The 24,800-nt window shown below is 30.9% G+C and overlaps 2 protein-coding genes and 1 long non-coding RNA gene across 7 annotated transcripts; 1 reads left to right on the forward strand and 2 right to left on the reverse strand.

Annotated features, from left to right (window-relative positions):
• Positions 1-454: 454 nt before the first annotated feature.
• LOC131934743 (nucleotide sugar transporter SLC35D1) lies at positions 455-13,076 on the forward strand. Of its 5 annotated transcripts, XM_059290853.1 has the most exons (14): positions 460-602; positions 4,694-4,914; positions 5,030-5,147; positions 5,287-5,320; positions 5,460-5,546; positions 5,787-5,854; positions 6,637-6,708; positions 6,860-6,928; positions 7,218-7,320; positions 7,954-8,046; positions 8,471-8,617; positions 8,782-8,864; positions 9,319-9,425; positions 11,849-13,076. In XM_059290853.1, the coding sequence occupies exons 3-14, from the start codon at positions 5,038-5,040 to the stop codon at positions 11,902-11,904; spliced, it is 1,029 nt and encodes a 342-aa protein (XP_059146836.1). In that variant the 5' UTR covers positions 460-602; positions 4,694-4,914; positions 5,030-5,037; the 3' UTR covers positions 11,905-13,076. The 5 variants fall into 5 exon arrangements, with proteins under 5 accessions (XP_059146835.1, XP_059146836.1, XP_059146839.1 ...); XM_059290852.1 differs by lacking the exon at positions 4,694-4,914 and having other exon boundaries at positions 455-602; XM_059290856.1 differs by lacking the exons at positions 4,694-4,914; positions 9,319-9,425 and adding an exon at positions 9,507-9,525.
• On the reverse strand, positions 5,440-7,125 carry LOC131934744 (uncharacterized). Its single transcript, XR_009385835.1, has 3 exons — positions 7,092-7,125; positions 6,897-6,977; positions 5,440-5,535 (listed from the first exon to the last, which is right to left on the reverse strand). It is a non-coding gene; the product is annotated as an uncharacterized LOC131934744 (long non-coding RNA).
• A 24-nt stretch (positions 13,077-13,100) lies between the features above and the next one.
• Positions 13,101-24,700, reverse strand: LOC131934742 (mesoderm induction early response protein 1). The gene is made up of 11 exons (XM_059290851.1): positions 24,656-24,700; positions 19,421-19,448; positions 19,190-19,320; positions 18,677-18,932; positions 18,494-18,573; positions 16,571-16,697; positions 16,316-16,416; positions 16,156-16,237; positions 15,970-16,064; positions 15,727-15,854; positions 13,101-15,029 (listed from the first exon to the last, which is right to left on the reverse strand). The coding sequence occupies exons 1-11, from the start codon at positions 24,662-24,664 to the stop codon at positions 14,333-14,335; spliced, it is 1,734 nt and encodes a 577-aa protein (XP_059146834.1). The 5' UTR covers positions 24,665-24,700; the 3' UTR covers positions 13,101-14,332.
• Positions 24,701-24,800: the final 100 nt, after the last annotated feature.

A 24,800-nucleotide genomic window follows, 5' to 3' on the forward strand; every position in this document is an offset into this window, starting at 1 on the left:
CTCGACGTGAATTAATACTCTATCCCAATGATGAATATTTGTCGCAGAGGAAATCTTTTGAGCATTGACTTTAACTTTAAATTTATAGTTAAAGATCTATCTAGATCTAAAAATCTACACTAAGTAAGTACATACTAAAAAATGCAGCTAGGCCTGAATGTTTTGTATCCGTATTTTTAAATAGACATCAAATATAAAGTTATAGTCTTAGATAAACAAAAATATGAAATTTCACCTCCCCCCACCCCCTCCTTCCTATGCGGTTGTCATAAAAATAAATTTTTTATCATCACTGGATTTCTGTAGTATAGTAATAGTCTTATTCTTACAGCCGAATTAAATATTATTTTTTAAATATTTGACGTAAAAAAAAATTAATGCAGTTCATATAAAATAAACGCGAATTGCGCTCGGAAACATAATCGTTTTCAGTGCGTTTCCGGTTAGGGTAGGGCCTAGTCTAAAAATGAATTTTAAAAGTTCTATCTAGATCTAGATCTAGATTCTACTTCTAGATTAGATTCCAAATCAGTGTAAAGTATTTTAGATTTTACTACTGGATTTACCCGGTAATCTCACGATATAGCGTCGGAAATTATCTGGTAATGTTTGTTGAGTTTCAGTAACATTCGTAAACCATAGAGGGTAATCTATCGTTTTAGGTACGTAAAATCGCCCGCGACTAGTAATGTGAAAAACAGGTAACTCCTTACATTTTAATAATTATTTCACATTTTGAGGAGGATTTATGTTTTGTAAAATACAAAAATGTTTCCTTGTTTCATTTATGTACCAGTTTTTAAACAATTGAACTAAAACTTTTCACTAATAAATGAACACCAGCGATGTTTTCAACAGATGCAACCATGCTCATTTACTATAACTATAACAGCCATCTTGTTAAAGTTTTATTTTTATAGACTTATAGCGCGACATTCAGGCGGAAGTCACTCTATTTTAGTATTTTACAAATGGCTGCTGTTTATATAGCAAATCTTGCTTGCAGACACTGCTGTTTAAAGTTAATTTCTGGCCTATATTGATATATTTAGCCATTGATTTAGATTTATTATTCATTTATCTATAATATTTGACACAAACATATCACAATATACTTCTATTACAGCCTTAATAATGAGGTAACGTTTTCGTACATTAATAGCCGCGGGCGATTTTACGTACCCAAAACGATAGATTACCAACCATAGATCTATAATCATCCCTAGATTATAGTTTATAGTAAGTTAAAGTTTGTTAATAAAATCTAAAAACAGGTAGGTAGGCATACATATTAATTATTATATTACATAAATGAAACAAGGAAACATTTTTGTATTTTTCAAAACATAAATCCTCCTCAAAATGTGTAATAATTATTAAAATTTAAAGAGTCACCTGTTTTTCACATTACTAGTCGCGGGCGATTTTACGTACCTAAAACTAAAAACGACAGATTACCGTTTATTTGACTGTTGAAATAAAGTCTAGATGGAGAAGTGATTTGTGCAGCATTATTAAAATTCATTAAATTATTTAATCTATCGCTAGTTTTAGGTACGAAAAATCAGCTGAGACTAGTAATGTGAAATAAAGGTGACTCTGCGTAGGCGCACAATTATAAAATTTTCAAATAAGTATTTTTAAATGCATTTTTAAAAAATGAGCATCTCTACCAAGATATTAATAAATTATTTAATTTAAAAGTGGTTTATTAAAAATCATTTAAAAAAAAATATACCACTTGATATATTCAATAATTTAACTCAAACGTCATAGTAATAGTAAAAATAAAAGAAACTGGCTGAGTAAAAAAGAATAAACATTCTTAATTCCTTGGTAAACGGTATAATAGAGACAGCTCAGTACAGTGCAACATATATGAGTGTTTTTGACATATTGGAAGCATGTCATTTAAGAGATAATCTTTGGGTGTCGTTAGATAACTGAACATAGCTAGCGCAAAACAAACAGCAACGTTATCAAGAATCGAGCATTTCACACAGCTACGTAGACAGACGCTAGGCACGAGGGTTTCTGTCCGACTTTTGCCTCCAGTTTTAAATAAGACATCTTGCCACCTGGTTTTGAACGTGATAGACAGCTTGGTTGTGGGATGACCTACGGTCACCAGGTCGGGTACCGATCTATCAGTTTAGTTAGTGGGCGTAATACATACTAGACCACACTGTCCAGTTGTGATAACATTTAACAAAATCTTGGGGATATCGGGTCTGCAAAAACGTCTTACAACAATGAGGATAAGCTATGGATGGGGGAGGGGAATGTGTGTAAAAAAAAAGAGTGCCTTTATTTGTGGATGATGAAAGACAGATTCAATTCCGTACCACGTTTAGAAAAGCAAAAGGTACCCCAGTACTACATAGCTAACTTATAAACCATACTTTACATACTTTCAACTTCATTTTAGATGTAGTATTCGAAAAAATCAACCACAATAACTTAACAAAAGCAACTCAATTAGCACCTGACTCAAAGGTCTTTAACTCAGAAAGTCTCCCTCCCCCTCCTCATGCAATCGTTATTTGAGTGTGAGTGGGTATCAAGCAAATAAATATAGGCGTTTGTTGTTTACAAGGGTATATTTTATTCTTTAGCAAGATAAACTAATGGGATATGAAATAAATGAAGACTATCAGTGTACACATTCAGCTTGTTACAATAGAATGAACACTCTCGTAAAAACTAAAATGTGGTGTTTTAACTAATATTTCTTATATTAATAAGTCTACTTAGTGAATTTAACCACTATTCAATTAATAATTTCGACCTTTGGCTTATAATGTTTAAGACAGCTTAGATACATCTTTATTTTACATTTTAAATAGACCTAATGGCCTAATAATATAAAACAAATATAACGGAATACGAAAGCGGAGTAAGGTAGAATCAATATCGCCAATACTTAGGCCTACGGTATCTATTTTGTTAGTCGGGGTTTACAGCTTGTGAACGTCTGAAGAAGAAAGTAAAAACATTTGTGAAAATAACAGTAAAAATTTACCGACTCACACTAAATTCAAATTAAGTCTGAATGTTTTCTTATTTTAATTGATCAAAATACCAACGGATATAGCGACAAAACATTAGCGATACCGTTTTTCTCGATTTTTAGATTTAAGCCTCTACTATAATGCATTATGAAAAAGGTGATTTTCGTAGTTAAAAAATTAAACTAAAAATCGTATAGTCTTACTCAAATCGAACCTAGTGTCATTATTTTTAGTTTTAAATCATTATATGTATAAGTTAATTTCAACTTTGTGTTGAGTTATCGTATACCTTATTCAATCATTAGTAGCACGTAGTACAGACCGCAACATATTAGCTCAATTCATACAACTTTTACTATTTTAAAAAGGTTAATTTATTATCTTTCAATCCTCTCATTTACTAGTTTAATTATTAAAATTCTTTAAGAAAAAAAATGTATAAAAATTGGTGACATAATTCATATAAAACGAAGGAACATGAAAATGCGGTATCGATACAGCTAATAGGGTACCTAGTTTGTGAGACATATTGCATAGTCTGCTAAACGGATAAACCTAAAATAAGTATGCTTGTTAGAAAGCTTAATAAAAAATGAAGATAATCCTACTAAAAACAGAGTTATTCTCAATGTTCTACTATTTTATGTAAATTTTTGAAAACTCACCTTTTAAACTCAATATGAGATTAAGTAAAAAGTTGAAACAAAAATTATACGACGGTAACGGCCAATAAGCGCATTCTACCGTTTTTTAAATGGTTAACATAGCAATGCGAACGACTACATTTGAATTAGATTTTATTGTGCACGAAAGGTTTAGAGCCTGTGACGTCATATTTTATTTACTTGTGCAACTAGCTATATTAAAGACTAGCGATGTTTTCATCAGATGCAACCGAGCTAATTTACTTTAGAAGCCATCTTGATAAGTTTTTTTTGGGTAAAATTATAGTTAGAGATTCAGGGGAAACCACTCTGACTTACATATGGAGGTTTTTATATAGCAAATCCTGCTAGCAAACACTGCTGTTTAAAGTTAATTTGTTGCATAGGCCTATATTGATATATTTAGCCTTTGATTTTAGTTTATTATTCAGTTATCTATAATATATTTGACACAAGTATATCACAATATACTTCTATTAAAGCCTTGACATTGAGGAAACTTTTTCGCACATTACTAGCCTCTGCCGATTTTACGCACCTAAAATGATAGATTAGCCATATTTCTCTTAGAGAGGTTGTCAAATTAAGCTCTTCATGAATGTGATTGTAATATCAGTAAAACTAAAACTGTTCAGTGATGATTTAATGAAACTGGGGATAAGTAAAGGCAGTAAAGCAATCTAAGCTTTTTATTTATTTATAGTATAGGCTGTCATTGTCACTTATTTTCCTAGTGCTATTAAAATGTAACAATTTATCTATATATAGATCTATATGATTTTAACTTAGGCCGATTCTAGCCGGAAGAAGATATGCATTGCAGGCCGAAGAAATGCGCATATCGCTACAATGACCTGGTTTTTCTTGTATCTATATGTTCGTTGTTTAGTCCTATCTATGTGTTGTCTTGATGGGACATGGATTAACTCGATCAATACTTAAAGACTTATATAGAAGATTTAAATCGGCTATTAAAATAGATTTTTAAAAATATTGTATACTTCACTTATTGAGTAGACTCCTATCTAGCTATCTACTATTACTTAATACTATGAACCTTCAACCCCTGACGACCTGCCCAAAGCACAACTGTTTGAACACACAGTACAGATAGTTTTGTCAGAATAATAAGGCTAAAAAGAAAATTTGATCCCATTGCACAGCCATTAAAGGATAATTTGAGCCCATTGTGCAGCTATTAATAGTATTTAATTTGAGTCAATTGCACATCTATTAAGGTCATTGCATTTTTCATCTTCGTTAGTTATTATATATAGGCCTATTATATTGTATTTACCTGCTAATTATAACTTTAAATGTGGCAAATATAAATGTGCTTATATCTGTACACAGACTAGAAAATGGATTCTGGCCACTCAATTATCATCAAGCGTGTACTCTCAGCACTTTTTTATGGAGTATCATCTATGCTTATAGTAATTGTGAACAAACTTGTTTTAACATCTTATGGGTAAGTAAATTGCTAGTTGTCGTCTACAGTTTAATCTGAAAAAACACATAGCTCTATATACTTAAAGTGATTTCATATTATTTTCTGGAACTTGTGAAATACATTGTTTTATTATTTGTCAACATTGTGTTTATTTCAGTTTTCCCTCATTTCAAGTGCTAGGATTAGGGCAGGTTAGTTCACAATGTTGATATAAAACAAAATTGTCATTGAAACAAGAAAACCTTTTTTTTTGTTAAGAAATAAAACAAAATTGTCATTGAAACAAAGTCTGTCACAGCATTTCTGTAATAATTGTTTTATTCCTTTCAGATAATCTCAGGAATCTGTGTTTTACATGCTGCCAAAGTATTCAGACTGGTTAATTTTCCTGACTTGTCCATGGACACTATAGGAAAGGTAAATGTAATGCTTTTAAAAGAAGATCGTAAGTAGATTAGTAACTGGTATTGACTAGCAATGCATGTTTCTGTCTATGAGGAACTAATCTAGGATATGTATGAAGATTCTATCCAGTGTTTCTTATTTATGAGGATATATTTATCTTTTTAATAAGGATATATGTTTCTTTTTATGAAGATATATTTACTGGATATGCTTGTAAATTTTCAAGAAATAACACTTGACTTCTGCTAACAGGTTTGGCCACTACCTGTTATATACTTAGCAAACTTAATTTTTGGGCTTGGAGGGACAAAAAAACTAAGGTAAGGTTTGTTTCTGTGTTGTCTTTGCTTGTTTTAGTGTTTTGCTGTTTGCTGTACTGTTTTGCTGCTAGTTTTGCTGTTGTCTTTTACTGCTGTGCCTTGCTGAAGTAACAGTGATGTAGTATTGCTCTTCATACTTCTCTTAGATGTTGAAATTAGTCAATTGGATATGTAATCAATCATCTCCCTTTGGCTTTTTTGTTATGGTCTTGGTCTGACTGCCTAATGACCATTCTATTACTAGGGTCAATTAATGATACTTGTAAGCATATGTTGTATAATTTTTTACCTGATAGATGATCCAGGTTTCACTCAGCTAACTTGGGGTAGTCTATAAATTAAATGACATCACTTTTTTTTACTCACCCCTACCATTCATTGTCATGCAACATCACAAAAATGAGTCCCCCCACGACTACCTAATAATAATTTTGTTTTTTGAAGCTGCGATTTCTTAATAAAATATTAGCTGTACTATATCAATATTAGGTATATACATCAATTTTTAATTTTCAGTTTATTAGAAAGGCTTTAACATTTCACAATAACTGACAAAATCTAGTTTAAAAGGTTGCTGTAAAAGAGTGACGTCACACTTTCTGACCCTCTTCCTTTCCCTTATCACACAGCATCTGAATTCCTAATCTCCCTAAGTGTGTGATGATATTTGTGGATGACCATCTATCATGACATATACTAGAGTAGTACTTGATTCTTTGACTTTCAGGACTGTCTCACTGTTCCATGTTATGCAGATAAAATGATACATTTTTATTCTCCAGCCTGCCAATGTTTACAGTCCTGCGTAGATTCTCTATTTTATTTACAATGATAGCTGAATATTACATTTTGAAGTAAGTTTCTTCTCTGCCTTGAAATTCACATTATAAATTCTTAAAACAATCTTAATCGCTAGGAATACTTACTTGAAGCATTTTTTATTTTTAATACAATTAAAAAAATGTGTAGGCCTGCACAATACTAGTTCTGTTTATTTTGTTCCAGTGTGCGAGCCAGTAGATTTGTACAGTTTACAGTTTACCTCATGATACTTGGTGCAGTGATAGCAGCAGGGTACAGTGCTCTTTATTAACTTTTTCAAAATGAGAGATGTATGATTGCACTGGAAAAATCAAACTTTATGTATATATTATATGAAATAGGCCTAGATGAATTTTCAATATTGTCAAATCGGTTGCAGTTTTTATTAAATTACATATTTATTTGTTTTACTTACTAACTGGTTTGCCCCTATAGCTGTACGGTTAACAGTTTTTATTGATTCAATCCTGGGCAACTCATTTAAACTATTTTTTTCTATTAACAACTTTGAATAAACTAATTATGTTGTGTTTTTATACAGAGCTGATCTCGCCTTTGATTTGATGGGATATTCATTTATTTTATTAAATGATTTGGCAACAGCTGCTAATGGTGTTTACACTAAGCAGAAATTGGATGCTAAGGTTTGTTTGCAGTTGTATTGACACTCCAGTTTACTTTGATAAACATCTTTTTTAGACCTAATAGCCAGAGTATTAGAGTTGTTTGTGTGGCCAAATTAATGCCCAACTACTTTTTAATTTAGCACTCATGTCATGCCCACAGTGGTGTTAATTAGACTCCAAACCTGATATAGAGTCAAATCTAGGTACAATTTGTCAATAGGTTTTAAACTTTTTCAAAACTTTGGAGTTATTTGTGCTCCTTACTCCTTGGCCGCACAACTGTACTTACTAGTGTAATAATGCTTTACACTTTTAACATTGATATCATTTAACCTAAAAAAATAATACATATTTGTTTGTTTAATTTTTTCACAAACAACTTAAAAATCCTCTTATACCTAGCAAGACGAAAGACACTTCAATGAATTAATCACACAAGAACCAACATCAACTTACCCATAACATTTCCAGCTCTTTATTTGTTGAGAATGTATAAGCTCCCTTACTCTGTTACCAACATAGACATAACACAATCTTCTTACTAAAACTCTCAGTAACTTAGCTCAACACATCTCACATGAATCATGTTTCAGATGTTTCCCAATGTTTTAGCTTTTGAAAATTGTGGCCCCACTTGTGTTTTTATTTCAGGGTCTTGGCAAATATGGGCTGTTGTACTACAACTCTTTATTTATGTTCCTGCCAACATTTATGTTATGTATGTACAGTGGAGAGTTAGTTGAGGTGGGTGATTAAAGATCTTTTTATTTTTACTGCTTTTTTAAAGATAAGCCATTAAATGTAAGAAATTTACACCAGCTCAATAAAAAAAGTGAAGACTGAATGCATCAAGTTAATCCATGTGATTTTTAATATGCTGAACTCTTATTAATGCTGGTGGATCAATAATTTACACCCATTTAAGGGTTTATGTTTATTGATATATTGATGTTATATCATCCTACAGTTTTTAAGGATGACAAAAAGATAACATGATACATTGAATGTTAAATTTAATAGATTGTTGCAGTAATTTTTCTTACATTTTAAAATATTTTTTCTGTACAATCGATGGTTCAGTTTTTATTAGGTTGTATAATTGTGCTAACCTCAACTTTAATTTGCAGCTTGTTGATGATCTTTCTTAAAACTATTTTCTCGCCCACAGGCTATGATGTTCACAGAGTGGGCAGACCCTGTCTTTTTGCTTTATTTTGCACTGTCATGTTTGATGGGCTTTGTGTTGAACTTCTCTGTTATACTGTGTACAGCTCACAACTCTGCCCTTACCACTACTATTGTTGGCGTCTTAAAAGTAATTTTTAAAAAATTTATATTTAAATAACTACAAGTAAACCATTATCTTTTATAGTTTTTTTTAGTGCCTCTAGCTAATTGTCACAAAAATTAATTCTTATTATAATTTTACTGTATACAAGAATGATTGTTTCTTTAAAATGTTTTATCTTCCTCTTCCAGAATTTGCTAGTTACCTACCTTGGAATGTTTCTTGGTGGAGATTACATATTCTCATTAACAAATTTTATTGGAATCAATATTAGGTACCAAAAAATGAATTTAAAAAAAAATATTTTATCTGCTAAAAGTATTATGTTAGTTTGTCACCTACAAAATATAATTTTAGCATGTTAGATAAACAAAAAGAAAGTACCATAATATAAAGATTGATCTAATTTTAAACCATGTTTTTAACCTTAATAAATACCGTGTTTATTGGAATGGTTTCTTCTCTATAAACCCTCAGATCTTGAAAGGGTAGTTTTTCTATTAAAATAGAGAAATCAATATTATTTGTGCCAATTATCTGAAGTTAAAAGTAGAAAATGGCATAGATGTTTTATGTGTACTTTGTCAATTGTTGAGGGCAATTTCTGTTGGTTAAATTACCATAATAAAAAAACTTTTCAATATTTTATGTAGATACTCTACAATTATAAGCTCTCACAGCTTCCTATTTTCAACTGTCAGTTGTATCTAAAAATAAATTTGTTACAGTGTCTTGGGCAGCATCCTGTACACCTATGTGACATTCCGTCATAGACCAGTGCCTCCCACTCCCGAAATCACGCTCAAAGGAACAGATCCTGAGATGAATATCCGAAGTGCGCGACCAATTCATCATTTGTGACATTGGATTTTTGTTTTAGTTTTGTACTTCATTTTTGTTGTTTGCTGTTTTACAGATCTCTTAATGGGAACAAAGTAATGTATAATTGATTGCAGTACTTTGAGATTATTTTTTTAGCTAGTTTTAATATGTTTGCTATAAGAACGAATATTTTTATAAAGCATTTTAAAAATTTTTTGAAAAAAAATCTCATTTTGAATTTTTTTAAAACCGTTATTCATATTGTAGTTAATCACTTAAAAAAATTATTAAATAGATTTATTTATTTTCCCAAAATAATGAGAACAAACTTCTTAAATTAATGTATTATGATGGGGAATGTTTTAAAATAATATGCAAAGCTGCAACTATTTATAAATAATATGTGTTGAAATTTATATAACTAAAGCTGAGCATATATTGTTTGCTAAAATAAACTTACCACTGCAATTTATGAGAGTGATTTTTTTAGTGGAAAAATAGTGGGAAATTTAAAAATAAAACTGTTAAATGTAATCAGCTCTGTAGAAAAAGCATAGTTCAGCATTGACATACCCACACCTAAGACAGTGACAAGTCTTCTCGCAATTTAGCAGTGACATGTCACCTCACAATTTAACAGTGACAAGTCACCTCACACCTTAGAATTAACTTGACACACACCCTTAACCTGTTACAAACTTTCTGATAGCATTTCTAATTCATTAAATGCAAATTAAAATTTAAACAGGAATTTGGTCTTATGTTGGATTACTGTTTAAAAAAATAAGTGCCTTACTATCTATTACTTCCAATGTTTTCTTGGGTTTTAATTTTTTGTACTAATTTATATTGGTGCTTCATCAAGTTTTGTTTATTATTTTACATATGAATCTTAAGTATTTTTTTTTAAGTATTTTTGCGGGCTTCCATATATGCGGTAACACTCTGTAACTTACTAAACTCATTTTTTATTGTTAAATTATTGGTACTGGATAATTTTTAACAATTGTTGTTTGTGAAAATGAAACTAATTGAGATGTACTTTTGTTCTTATAGTCTGGTCAATTATCCTATAATTTAGCGGGTATATACTTCCAAAAAAAATGTACATAGTATAATTTTATTTTGAAAATTTTATGCTTTCATTGTATATTAAGAATTATACTGTTAACAAGGTGTTTTTTAAAGAAAAGATAATTTTAAAGCCTATATTGAAACATTTGTTTTTAAAATTGTTTATTAACTTCTGTATGGGTTAGTCTTGCTTACAAAGATACAAGGGTATCACAGTTTTAAAATATTGTTATGTGTTTGTAGGTTTTAAAAAGTTTGGAATGTTGTTTGTATATTTGTTTTGTTGTACTGATAATTTATTTAGAGTATGAGAGGAGTGCAAATATATTTGTGACTCATGCATAGTTTTTTATACTGAGATATTAAAAAATAAAACATGCTGTGCTTTTGTGTGTACCATCTACAGATCAAAATGAAATATTTTTTTCAGATACTAGTAAACAATTTTTAGGAAAGTTGTTATTCATTGTTTATAAATATTTAGGAAACTAGAAATTCATTGTTAATAAACATTATTTAGGTCCTAAGCTATATATATTTGCAACTATATTGCAAAGTTCATGCATATTTTTTCATTAACTTCCCTGCAGCTCCAACAAGTCAACAGGCAATTTTTTAAAAAATTGTTTCTTTTCTTTTTAGCTACTTTTTAATTTTTTAAATCTTTACATTGGCATAATAATACTATCTTTATAATGAGAACAGGTGGTTCTTTGTGGTTAAGCTGTTGGTTTTTTGTATTGGTATTTCTGTCTGTGAAGTTATATTTCCCGGCGCATTGTATACCTCTTTACTAATATTTTATTAACAAACTGCTTTATTTTAAATGGCTATATGTGTTATTAATTTAATATGCAATTACTTTGTTTAATAACATATATCAATCAAATGTATAATTAATTACTATGTGAAGTTAAATAGGCTACTATGTTGTATGTCTAGTTACTTAAACTTGAGAAATATTAGACAGTAGACATCAAATGAACTATTTGTATACATCACAATAAATGCATTACATCTTGTTTGAGAAATGTCATTTATATTTTGACTGGTTGTATTTCAACTTAATTTTAAAATTATTTTTTTCTTGTTTATTTTATTACACATACTGCTGATATATGAACATGTATGTAATTTTATTGAAATTTTAAATACATTTTTGTATTAAAAGTGCTGGCTTTAATTCATATTTTTATTAAACACCCCGGTAATCTGTGATGCAAAAATCTTTTTTTCTAGATAGTAGAAATTTTGTTCTTTATTTTTAGTTTTCGCTTTTAAATAGTATCTTGATTGAATAAATAGTTTTGGTTTTTGAATGCAGTATAATTTTAATAAATGTAATATTTATTATTTTTGCAGTTTTATGCAGAGTAGTCAAACAAAATGAGGTAACCAGGCAAATATTTTTTATTTAAATTTAAAAACTTTTTTGTTTTTTCTTTTACAAAATTTAAAAAATGAGATGTCTTAAGAAATCTTAAATGCAATACCAAATTTATTTTTTTAATTTCACGCACATATATATATGTATGTATACAGTGGTACAATGAGAATTAATTCATTCCTTTTCCATAATCTTGCTCATACTTCAAATTGCTCATTAAAGCAATTTTCTTTATTTAAATTAATTAATTATTCATTAATCTGTTGGTGCAGAGATAGGTGGTGAGAGCTTTACTTAGTACACTTAAATTTTTCTAGTCTATCAAAGCTAAAAACAACCATGTTTGTTGGGATACTCATGTTGAGGTACCACTGTAAATACATACACATATATTATGTGACAGTTAAGTTTACTCAAATAGTTGAATATTTTAAAATATTTTATTTATTGTTTTTTCGTTTTAAAGATATTTTTAAAGGCAGTTACTATGAGTATTTTCATAAGCAGTTAAATATTTAATAAACCTAAGCTTAAATTTAAGTTGAAACAGGATGTAAAATTTTTTGTTTCTTTGTTATGGGCCAATTTATCCATCTTGCTTTCAATTTAACCCTGGTAGTATCTGGTCTTTTATTTAGAAAATTAGTTTAGGCCTAGTACTAGTAAATAATTGACTGCCACTGGTAAAGTTTTGTTAACATTTTTTTTTTAACTCTACATATAAAATGTAAATAAACAAATAGGTTACATTTGACAAATGTAGTAGGAAAGAAAAAACATTTCTTACATTGTAAAAATAACAATTTTAATTAACTCTGGGAAAAAAAAGAGGTGAACATGTAATTTAAAACAAAACTGAAGAAAAGCAGGCAGTTGTAATACCACTCCTAAAATAGGATAGTTTTTTTTTTACTACTTATAGTTGTTGCCAATCAACTTAACACTTTGTGATAAACATGGAACTGTAATTTTGAAAGATTTTTTGTATATAATGATCTATAACATAAGATGGGTATAATTATCAGTTGTGTATTTTTTGTGAGAATATTGACATTGTGACACATACTCTGTTGAACAAATAAACTAGTTCATAAATTTGGGAGATAAAGTCTTTATCTCACTAGGTTGTGTACCTGCTTTAATAATTATGCTTAGCATCATTTAGCACACAACCTTTGAAACTGCATTGAGACAGGACATTAAACATTTAAAGTTAACAAACATCAGTAATTCTTTAACTTTTTATTGTGAAGTAGATACAAATGTTTTGTGAATATCCATTAGCATAAAAGATTGTTAAAACAAACATGACGTTAAATGTAGAAAGTTATTCTAGCCACACCATAAGATGGCCTTTATGATCACACATTTTAAACATTAAGACAAATAAATAATCTCTGTAATGACAGCTTGCATCCTGCTTTTACAGTCCTTGTTAAACAGCACATGTATATCTATATCATAACAAACAGCGTATATACAAATACTACATAAATACAGTATTACATAGGTATTCAACCAATGTTCAACACGTTTTGCGATTGGATTAAAACCAGTTTTAGTTTTGAACTTGTCAATATAATTCTACAAAATACTGTATCAAACACACTTTAATATAAAGCATTTTGGAAATGCATAAAAAGAAACTAAATAAATTATGAAATATTTAGTTTTTGAAATTTTGTCAAGAGTAATTTGCTTTCTCAAAATGAAAACAAGCCAGAAATTATTCATACTGCTGACTTGGAAAGCAATATTCATAATTGTATAGAGTACCTTGTATAATATCACAAAATGAAATTGTAATAATGTAATTTAGCAAATTACTAGACTTTTAATACAGTATTAAATCCCTTCTGTGGTCTATAATTTTCTTTACCTAAAGGATTGTGAGTTTTACAATTGTTTTAATAAAAGTAAATAGTTTTAATAAAAGTCTTTTGTAATATAATAATCTTCTAATTTACTAAAAACTTTTTATCACCACGTCTTATTCTTAACTTAGACACTACCAAACAATGCTGATGTAAACGTTCCACCTATTTTGACTACTTTGCTGCCCTTCAAAAAATAATTTTAACTGATCAATAAATTAGTAGTATGGTTAAATAATCTTCAACATTACTAGTATGAAAAAATATATAAAGGATTTATAAAAATTTATTATGGTACAAATATTCTAGGTAGCACATTTATTTCCACAAAACAAAATGAAAATCCCAAATACTGTCAAAAAAATATTACACATTCAAGCTATAACAATAATAGCATGTGCAAACTATCTCAAAAATTATATTGCGTGGAAAAAGAACTATGTACAATTGGTTACAGACAATTCAACTACCGCACCTTTCTGAGTTAATTTTAACAAGACTGTTTTAGTCACTTTAAGTTAAATGCAATTCACAACAAGTACATGGTGGTACAGCGACGGGATACTACTAATGGGACGGGGTTGATCATGTCACGGATTTGTTGTTTATCAGCTCTGAACCACTCTCACCCACAATGTTCAATGGTTTGCCCAATATAGTTGGCGGAGTAGAAATTTGACCAACCGACCTTATAGAATTTGAAGACAAGCTTGGAAGCTCATTATATTGAATTTTTTCAGATAAGTTAAAGCCCTCATTTCTAGTGTTGGTGCTGTTGTCAATACTTGATTCTGGTGGGTTGCATTCTATATGCTTTGGTTGGCTTGCTTGCTCGGAAGCTCTCTCAGCTTTTATCAAGCTCTTGTATGGAGATGAAGGTAGCAATGGTTGTGATAATGCAGCTATGGATTCTTGAGAATGATCTAAAAGCTTCTGCTTTTTGGGAGAATTCTGATCTAAAGGCGACTGTAAACTTTCTAACTTTAACTTCTTTGGCACTAAATGATCAGAAGGGTTGTCAGCATTATGTGAACCATTCATTTCACCATGGTGGTGATGGTGATGATGCAAACGTTTTGCAGGACCATCACCACTTTTTGGCAAGTTTCTATCAAACTGTCTAGATGGAGACATGATGGTTGTTTTTCCGGTGTTAAATAGACCAACATTTGTCTTTGCATGATCATCCTCAGATATTTCTATTTTAGAATCTGAAGATTGCGGGGCCATTATTTGATTCAATTCAACCTCCTGTTCTTCGAGGAATCTGTCCATGTGATCTCTGTAAAACAGAAAAATAATTGGCTGTTAATTTTTTAGAAAGATAATGATATACCAAATTAAAGTTGAAAACAAAACAACAGCTGCAAGTACTTTAACAGTAATATATTATTTTAAGCAACAACAACAAAACTGCTTAAACACAAATTTGAGAATATTAAAAAGTAATTTAACCCTAACAGCCTCAGGCCCATGTTTTACCCTTCTGTATTGCACAGCCGGGGTATAATTAAAGCTTTTAAATGGATTTCATGGTGGCCATTTGCATATAATTTCCAACACTGATAATATTTACAAGCACAAAACTATGTATCTGACCTTTCCCACTAGAAATGGGCAGAATCTGACTTTTAAATCTGGGTGTAAACACTTATAACCTGAATCAGGCTGTAAAGTTACTCTCTACATATTTAGTACCGATAGTCTTTACTATGTGACTCTAGATGCTACCGTAATAATATATTTATTTAGGTTAGCAAATGAGGTTAGAACATTCAGCAATAAATTTTCTGTATCTTCATTTTTACTCATGTTAATTCAAATAATTGCTTAAATGTCATTATCTGTATATTATTTTGTAAACCACGCAAGATTGAATACATAGTTAAATAATCTTTGAGCAAGAGGGAACGGATTGTCCTATTTAGCTGGGCTGAGTGAGTATATGGCAAAAAAGATGTTGGTAATGTTTAACTTACGTGACACCAGGGTTTAATGAATATTTTCTTTTTTCTGCTCTGGTCTTGGCAGCAAATATATCATGCCTCTCCGTCTTTTTCCACAAATAATAAAAATGCACCAATTCAAAAACAGAACGAGTGCGCACCTTTGAAAAAACCAAAAACATTTTAAAAATTATTAAAATGACATCAAAAGCCTGTCTTAAGAGCTTAACATCAGATAACAAGTTAAAAAAAAGTTTCAAATAAATAATTACATACCTTATTATGATGTATTTCATGAAAGTTTTTCCCATATAAACGTAGACCATCCTCAAAATTTCGACATTCATCCTCTGACCACAGGCTCATAACATCTAGAAAAGATAATTTATACTAGGGTAATAAAACATTATGGTTACTTTAAGGCTGCTAAAAAATAAGTTCTGACAGTATCAACAGTTTTACCTGTTGGGGGGACAGCCTGCATTTTACGCCTTCGCTCTGCCTCTTCAATATTGTTATCACACTGAAGCAACAGAAACAAGGCCTGGAAAGTAAAAAACATTATTTACCCAACGATACTTAAAAATTAATTAATTGATTATTTTCCTGTTTTTTTTTTTACCTGCTCATCATCACGAATATGCTTTCCCCTGGGGATAGTTGCGACAGTATGAAGTTTCCTGTCTACTTCTCTTTGGACATTACATAAATAATCATTGAGAGCTGAAAAATAAAATAAAACACTACTAGTTGTGAAATAATAATAATTTGATCTATATGGATGGAAGAAATATTTTCAGTTCTCAATAGGACTAAATAAGCTTTGATAAGAAGCAACCTGAATCCATGTTAATATCCGAAAGCCTTCTAAAATTACCATTTTCATCCTTAATTTTGGATGGATCCCACAACAATCTGTCTTCATTTTCATAGGCAGGGGCATCACCATATGCTGAAAGACCAGCAGGAATAACTGCCTGAAAGTCTGACCCAACCTGGATAGTCTAAGATAAGAAAAAGGTCCTGTAAACATCAGTAACAACAAACATTCAAAGACAGACATCTACCACAAAAACAAATGTGAGAGACAAAGATGAAAATTAGCACCAAAAAGGTGTAAAGTTATCACAAGCACTGCAAAACAACGGAAACAGAAACATAATCACAGCACTGCAAAACAACCACATACATAATAAACCGGGAGTGATCTCCCCTAAACTTTCTCGAATATTCTTATATAAAATAACAGGGGATGGGAACTCGGGCTATAGACATGATTTTTAATCCATTTTAAATACTTAAAGTTTTAAAAATAGAATAAAATCTCGTAGACAAATTAATTGCACACCAAGTGAACGCCAAATAAAAAAGCCCATAATAGTGCGCAATATTATTAGTACTTTTAAAATTTACATTAGTTTTTTGAGAAATCGGAAGTAGCGTAAATTACTACTTCCGGTCAACGGAAATTACTCAAAATTTAACAGAAGGTAGAGAATTAGATCTTTTACTTACATGTGAAATTTCGTTTATCTGAAATAATACTCAAGTTATAGGCTTTTGAAAAATTCAAAGTAGGAAAAGTACCGGTTATCGGAAATCGCTCAAAAGTTGATACGGATCTACGATTTTGATAAAATACTTATATATGAAATTTCATCAACCTAGCAGTAACGGTACTCAAGTTATCGTGTTAACACACGGACAGACAGACAGACACACAGACAAGATTGCAAAATTATGTTTTTACGTATCAGTGAGGGGTAAAACGTCGAGATTTGTAAAAATCTCTATTTTTTTTTTTTGCACGATTACAAGACTTTCTCTATACTTCGTATATACGAGAAAGTAAAAAAAAAAAAGGTTTTGCCAATTGTAAATAACATACATAGCAATTTTTGGGCATAAAAATCAAAGGCATTTCAAGTTTTAAATTATATATTTTAACAGAATATTTCTTAAAATAACTAATAAAAGGGGATCAGTGGTCAAATCAGTAAAGCTCATGGTGGTTCGAAACCCTCAGGTAAATGAGGCTTGATAGCTGGGTACAAATTCTTCCAAAATTAAACAACTGCTGCCTTGTAGTTTGTCCTTGGTTTGGACAAAGGCTATGGAAGCAAATCCAAATAGAAAAGCTGGCGTAAATCGGAGTCAACGCCCTATATGGTGCATAATAAGTTGATATGTAATTGTAATACTTAATTGTGTTGGAGAGAATCCTACCACCACTAGAATTAAGAACAAAAAAGACTAATCAAGTTTACAGTGAGATGATGAAAATACATTAAAGTTTAAAGGAAGAAAAAAAAAAGGATGAATTACATACATCTTTGATTGATATTTTGAAAATATAAAGACAGAAATGGATATTACACCAGTTCAACCAAATATTACATTTTCTTTGAACATTTTCTTTTAAACAGCAAATTTGATCTCATGCATTGATTGCTGAGAATTTTGTTAGTGTCAGTCTGTCCATTGCTCAATCACAATTTTGTGAATTTTACTGAATGCGTTAACTCATATGGTCAGAACTTTTTTGCATGTACACATGAAATGAACAGGGAGATTTTAAGTACAAACTATATCTGCATCTCTTTTTCTCATCAATGCAGTGTTCCATGTTATTCATAATTTTATTTAGTAACATATTTGTTTTCTATATTTTATACAATAAATGTTTCCTGTTAATATTTTGCAAGTCTGGATTTTATTAGATTCATATGTAAGTAACTGCCTCTTTTTAAGTTCCTAACATAAGTCATTGTTTTTAACTTGATTATATAATAACAAATACCTTTTTATGTTCTTCAATTGGCTCATAATTTTCATCATCAGAAGAGGATTCTGAATCGTCACTTTCTGGATGACTAGTTGCTGTTACAGAAAGTATAGAATTCAATAATAAACTAGCTTGGATTGTTCAAAATCTTAGGTAAAATTTGATCAAATGGAAAGATATTTAAATATTAGTACTCACATCTGAGTAGCCTACCAGTCTGTGAGCGTGACACATTATGTATCAGTTCACTGATTTCTGTGTCCCTGTCTTCTGCACCATCGTTTAAAACATTCTGTGAGTTGACATCCTTGGCCAAATTAGGGTTTTGACCATCTAAGATTTCCTCCTCACTGCTTGAAGATGGACCTGATTGAGAATTGTCAGCTAACTCATCTGCACCTCCTGCACCTGCAGCATACTGCGCTAAGAGATCCTCAATAGGCATTTCACTCTCCTGTACATTGAGACAAAGTTAGCTCATTCACTTTTTGCTATGCAATTTAATGTTAGGTAAGAATAACTAAGACCCCTTTAATATTATTTGAGAATGGGGCTAGACATAAATATTTGGAAGAGGATCATGTACTGTTAAGCCAACATGGTAACTAGTAGCCTTGTCATAACATAAAATTTATTTGTGTCTTGCTCACTCAATAGCAGATAAAAAATACAACAAGCTAAAGTGGACATAAAATGTAAAAAAATAAATACCTTTTGTAAATCATCCAGTTCTCCTGTACAACTTTCTCCACTAGTCATTGCCTCTTCCTCATCAAGTGTTCTCTCATCATCATAATCATGAACCATCATATCAGCTGATGGATCAAAGTCCTTGTCAGTGTCTTCAAATGAACAGTACATGAAAAAATGATTAACAGTTCATAAAGACAAAAGAAAATGTACATTACAAAGATTTCTATTCAAAACAAGACATAAACTTACCAGGACTGCTTGTGTCTGAATGAGCAACCTGTGAAAAAAAAAAAAAAAATTCAGAATAGGCAAAAATATAAGGATGAATTATTATACAATTATGTTTATGGGAATCTTGCTACATTCTTAGATTTTTTAGTGTGACAATCATTTATTATATGTGTACAGATAATGCAAAGGTATGAAAATAGTGGACTGTTGTTTGAGTCAATGTTGACCTCAACATGTTACATGTAATAATAACAAATATTCAACCTGCATATAATTTAAGAGGTGGTGTTTTTCTTGTATGAAAAAAAAAAAAAAAAAAAAAAAAAAAAAAAAAAAAATCAAAACAACAACAGCTCACTGGGTATTTATATCTCTGTATCTATTATAATAAAAAAATTAACACTTCATCAGCAATGAAGCAGCAAAAATAAGGCCATGAAACCAATGTGGCCTTGAGACTTACTAGGATGCTGTGTACAGCCATAAGTAAGTTAAGTTCCCTGCCAGACCTAACAATCCATAGGGCAGATAGAGTTACGTTTCTTGAACTATGTATATTAAGGGATGGTGTAGTCAGTACTTTGCCCAACAGCATTTTTTGCAATTTAGTGGAACTATTGTGCTATGATATAATACATAGGGCCTATAATAAATATTTAAATAATATCTCAATTGATGATTAAAAAACTAATATTGTTTATTTTGAAATTACATTTTCATTTTGAGTGACGTAACATGCAAAGAACAAAATCAAAATGAATGTATTATCCTTAACAAAATTCGAATTTTGTTTGAAAAAAAGTATACAAATTTGGGTCTTTCTGTGAGTGCCTACACACATTGTAAAGAGAGCAACAGACTGTGAATAAGAAGGGGTATATAGTCCTTTATAAAACTGAATCAGCTGCATCCACCGGCGCCTCAGGAAGGTGCGATTTGGTGCCCAGGCTATACAGTGAGCACTATGCCTTAGTGTTTGTGTTTATATAATCGCATTATTTTCTGCGTTTATATTTGCATTGTTTGCTTTTATTTTAGATTTTATGATTCTGTTTAAGTCTATGAGTATGTTTGTATTTGTTTCCCTTTGCGTTGTATGTGTATTTAGGGTTTGTGTTACATATGTGTTTGTTTTTTTGTTGTGGTTAGGGTTAAGTTTTGTTTCTCAAACGTCTGAATTTGCATACAGGCATTTACTTGGAAAAGTAATATATTTCCTAAACACTAGCAATGCCGGGTATATACTGCTTAACAAGTCACTGTCCTTTACAGATTGGTTTTACAGAGGCCAGTGCAGAGCCTTGCTTGCTATTAAAAAATACCCTGATAAAACAAACACAGGAAACTACTGTAAAGCTTCAGTAACTCATATAATATAATTATTCCCTAAAGGAAGTAATGTGAAAAAAGTTTCATCTAAAGAATAAAAAATGTCATTGATAGTTACAACAATTATTTCCCCAAAAAACAAGCAATAAGAAAAACGTGAGCTCAAATAAGGCCTTCTACCATGTGTGCGACTTAAGTATTAAGAAACCAGGCTCGAGAGATAAAAGTCGGGTGCTGTAACTGTAAAATGTGAGACAAATGTCACGCGACAGGCGGTTTAAACACCCTTCTCGCAATTTACTACCTAACCTAGCTATTTTGCTGTTTACCAAGTGTTTACCTTAATTGGACTTCGTTGTTTGTGATTGGCATTTTACTAGTATTTATTTGACTTGTGTATTTCTAATACCAACATCCTTTAGCATTCATGTGCAAAGTGATATCTTGTTATCTTTAATAACAACATAGACTTGCAGTTTGAAAAGTGACCTATGGCAATCATTGTAAAAAAGGCACCACAACTCTTAATTGGGTATAATTATTTGTAGCGGCTTTCAACCATTGTTTTGTCAAATGTTGGTTTGCATTATCTGCGTTGTTAAGGAGTTATTTGATTTTAAGATAATTTTTATAGGGATTTTAGTGAAATGAAAATAAAAGATATACTTTTAGAGCTCACCTAGATGAGTATTTAAGTTATTAATTTATGGTAAATAGGCCTAATTAAGTTTAAAAGGTCATTTCCACCTATTCATTAAAAATCTGAATGGTTTCCTGTTTTATTTTTTTTTAAGCTTTGTGATGTGGTTTTTAGGCCCTCTTGTGATCAGCATTCCCTATACAAATAGGCTCGTTTCAAATATGATGTTATGATTTTTAAAGGGTATATTTAAGATGCAAGTAATATACAGATTTAATAGATCTTGTGTGCATAAAAATGATACTAATTTTTGGATTTGTTGTTTAAATCTTGAGCTATGTGCTAAATTCGTCAATAGTCTAGGTCACACTGCCCTTTTGTTATAGTTATACTTATGACCCTAGCCTTCCTGCAGGCTTATGATACATTGTTGTGTAACAGGTCTGTTGTGTTGAACACACTGTGATAAACTTCCTTTTTGTTGAATTTATCTATGAATATATGTTAAAATGAATGTTTATTTTTATTCATACTTCAATTGGATGATGTTTTTGTTTGGCCTTATAAGAAAATGCTTTTTTTTTTAAGAATGTGTAAAAGACTATTCATAATTACCAAAGCTCACTATCTATGTGTTAACTGTTATTGTAAGATCAACATAAATAAAATACCTTTTGTACTAAAAGCCCTAAACACAAAGAAGACAGTGCCTAGTAACCCTTACTTAATATTCAAAATTCACAGTATCAACACAAAGTGAACTAAGAGTGACCCTGGCTACACAGTGTCAGTATTTCTCTTGCGCTGACCAGAAAACGCGAGCGTGCGATCAATGGAGCAACGATGTTTTTATAATTGGCGTGTTTAAAAACCTAAATCTAGAAAAAATTTAATCTATTTTTTAATAAAAACAATTAAAAAAGACACTTAAACCAAACAACTCAAAGGGAATGTTAAACTTAGATAAATACACTTTACTCCACACAAAATAGAGAGCTTTGATAGGTTCCGATCCCGTAACTGATCGAGATTCGGGAGGTACTGTGTTCTCCACTCGACCACGACGTCTTTCGATAATAAATGATTTTGTATATACAGCTAAATATAGGGTATTTAGAAATAGCAACACAAGAACTAACGATAGATAATCCGCATAACTAATTACAATAAAAGACAAAATACGAGCAAATCTACAAGAAAAATCAAATAAACAAAAAAGGTATAAATTTAATACAGGTTGTACAAGGGTTTTACGAACTTAATGCCGGGTCCCAATACGGGCCTAGGCTATTAGGGTCCTAATAGCCACTTCCAATATTATTACTGCAAACTCTGCCGATAAAAACAACCTTAATTTTGAACACAAGAATCTGCTAGCTACTTTTACTAAGCGCCACTTGCGAGATGAATAAATAAGGTAAAAATTACTCCTGACTATACTTAATTAACAGAATTAGGCCTACTATTAGAAACTATAGGCCTACTAATATTTCTGATTACTAAAATAGACGATAGCTTTAAGATCATTAGTTTTATCCCTCTATCATTTAATGAAAATTAAACGAATCCTCCCTCTGATAAACTCTAATTCTATGTAAATTTTATCTTGACAATTTGGATAAATTTACAAAAAGGCCAAATTAACAATTCTATTATTAATTTACGGTAAAACTCCATTTTAGCGTATTTTATTCCCCGCTTCAAGTTCACGTCCAGTTGGGCGTATTTTATTATAAATATAAACACAACCGAAACACACAAAAACGTTAGGAAAACACTAGATCTACTTACTTTTTTATGAATGTGATTTTTAATTAGAAAAGGTAAAAAAAAAAACAACATAAAAAAGCATTAGAACCGTTCCAATTAAATATCGTGTGGTCGTCAGCAGGAGAAAAATCCTTACACTGTCGCGGGTTCACCATGAGTTTACATTGACTTTAATTATCAGCATACGTCATAGCTCGGGCAATAGCTGTTTGAAATTGTGTTGGCCTCAGTTTTGGGGTCATTGTAAGTTCATAAATGTTTATTTATAGTATCATGCCTGGGAGATACTTGTAACAATACAAACTTAACCGCCTTGCAATTGTGAGTTACGTTTACATACTTCACCCAATGCCATGAAAATTCTAACTGACACATGAACATAACACATTCAACATTCTAAATTTGGATTTTTCTTAAGTTTTGACAAAAGTAAATTATCAAAATCTAAAACAAAGTCAGTCCCTTTGTCTTTTTATTCATTTGTTAAAACAAAAATACAATACAAATAAATAAATTGTGTTTTCCTAATGTTTTTGTGTGTTTCGCTTATTATAATAAAATATGCTCAACTGGAGGTAAACAAGAAGCAGAGAATAAAATACGCTAAAATGGAGTTTTACCTAATTTACTACGGTCCTTTGAAGATTTCAGACATGACTTTAGTTGATTTATAAAAACGAGCCGACCCGCAGCGTATCATACGCCGCTATTTAGTTGTTTTATTTTCTACTTTTCAGTAATTCATAATTTGTAAATTCGACAGTACCAATGCTGCCACTGAAAATATTTGCTTTAAAACACTAACCCCCCCCACTTTCCCCTAACCCCGACCCTACACCCCCCCCTCCGTGAAAGCAGCCTCCTCTTGGTTATTTCTTAGTTACCTCCTGTAAGTTTAAAATCGAACTAAATTATCTGCCCCTAATAGAAACCCGGCTGTACGGCTCTTTGATTTGTAAACGTTTAGCTTTGTAAAAATTTAGAGTGAACACCGCTCACCAGACAATGTTGGGGTGGGGTGGGGGGTGATAGTGATAGAGAGAAAGAGAGGGGACTGCAAGGAGGCGCTTGCAGCTTGTTTTCTAACTCAACTAACTGATCCCAGAAGAGAATTATATATATAGATATTCAACAGTTTCTAATGTAAAAACAACAAAACCCCCCCTAACAACCAGCACACAAAAAAGCTAGACCCTTAATCAAGTCACTAGAATCTAGATCTAGTGTAGTAGAAAATAATCTTACATTATGATTCCCAAATAACATCCTATTTTCGATAACTGGAATCGCACACGGAACCAAACCCACTTTTAAAAAAGAGAATTTACCTGCTTCTACGATGATGAATTAAATTAAGAATTATAATTTAAAATCAATATTATGAATCAGGGCAGTTAAAATGTATCTATTAAATTAAATTTTAGAGAAAATTAATTAAAAATTAAATTAGTTATAACTAGGCAAAAGCAATAGTTTTAAAAATAAATCATAGACGAAAACACAACTGTTACAACCTCCGCCATCTTGACCGAATATTTCCAATTCTAAAACGAGGCTCATATATTTGATTGCGCGCTTTATGCAAATGTTACAAAATAGTTTATTGGAGGAACTATATTTTCACTGAATGCATTTGGTATTTTTATTATATTAAAAGAA

This window comes from Physella acuta, unplaced genomic scaffold (genome assembly GCF_028476545.2).
Source record: "Physella acuta isolate Inbredline_101_S28 unplaced genomic scaffold, ASM2847654v3 ptg000117l, whole genome shotgun sequence".
Classification (NCBI taxonomy): domain Eukaryota; kingdom Metazoa; phylum Mollusca; class Gastropoda; family Physidae; genus Physella; species Physella acuta.

Excerpts from the sequence above, each read along its gene's own strand:
- LOC131934743 (XM_059290852.1), top strand. The coding sequence starts at position 5,038 with ATGGATTCTGGCCACTCAATTATCATCAAGCGTGTACTCTCAGCACTT. Across the intron at positions 5,547-5,786 it reads CCATGGACACTATAGGAAAG|GTTTGGCCACTACCTGTTAT; the intron begins GTAAATGTAATG and ends TTCTGCTAACAG. Across the intron at positions 8,865-9,318 it reads TTTATTGGAATCAATATTAG|TGTCTTGGGCAGCATCCTGT; the intron begins GTACCAAAAAAT and ends AATTTGTTACAG.
- LOC131934742 (XM_059290851.1), bottom strand. Across the intron at positions 16,698-18,493 it reads CAATTGAAGAACATAAAAAG|ACTATCCAGGTTGGGTCAGA; the intron begins GTATTTGTTATT and ends TTCTTATCTTAG. Across the intron at positions 15,855-15,969 it reads ATGAAATACATCATAATAAG|GTGCGCACTCGTTCTGTTTT; the intron begins GTATGTAATTAT and ends GTTTTTTCAAAG.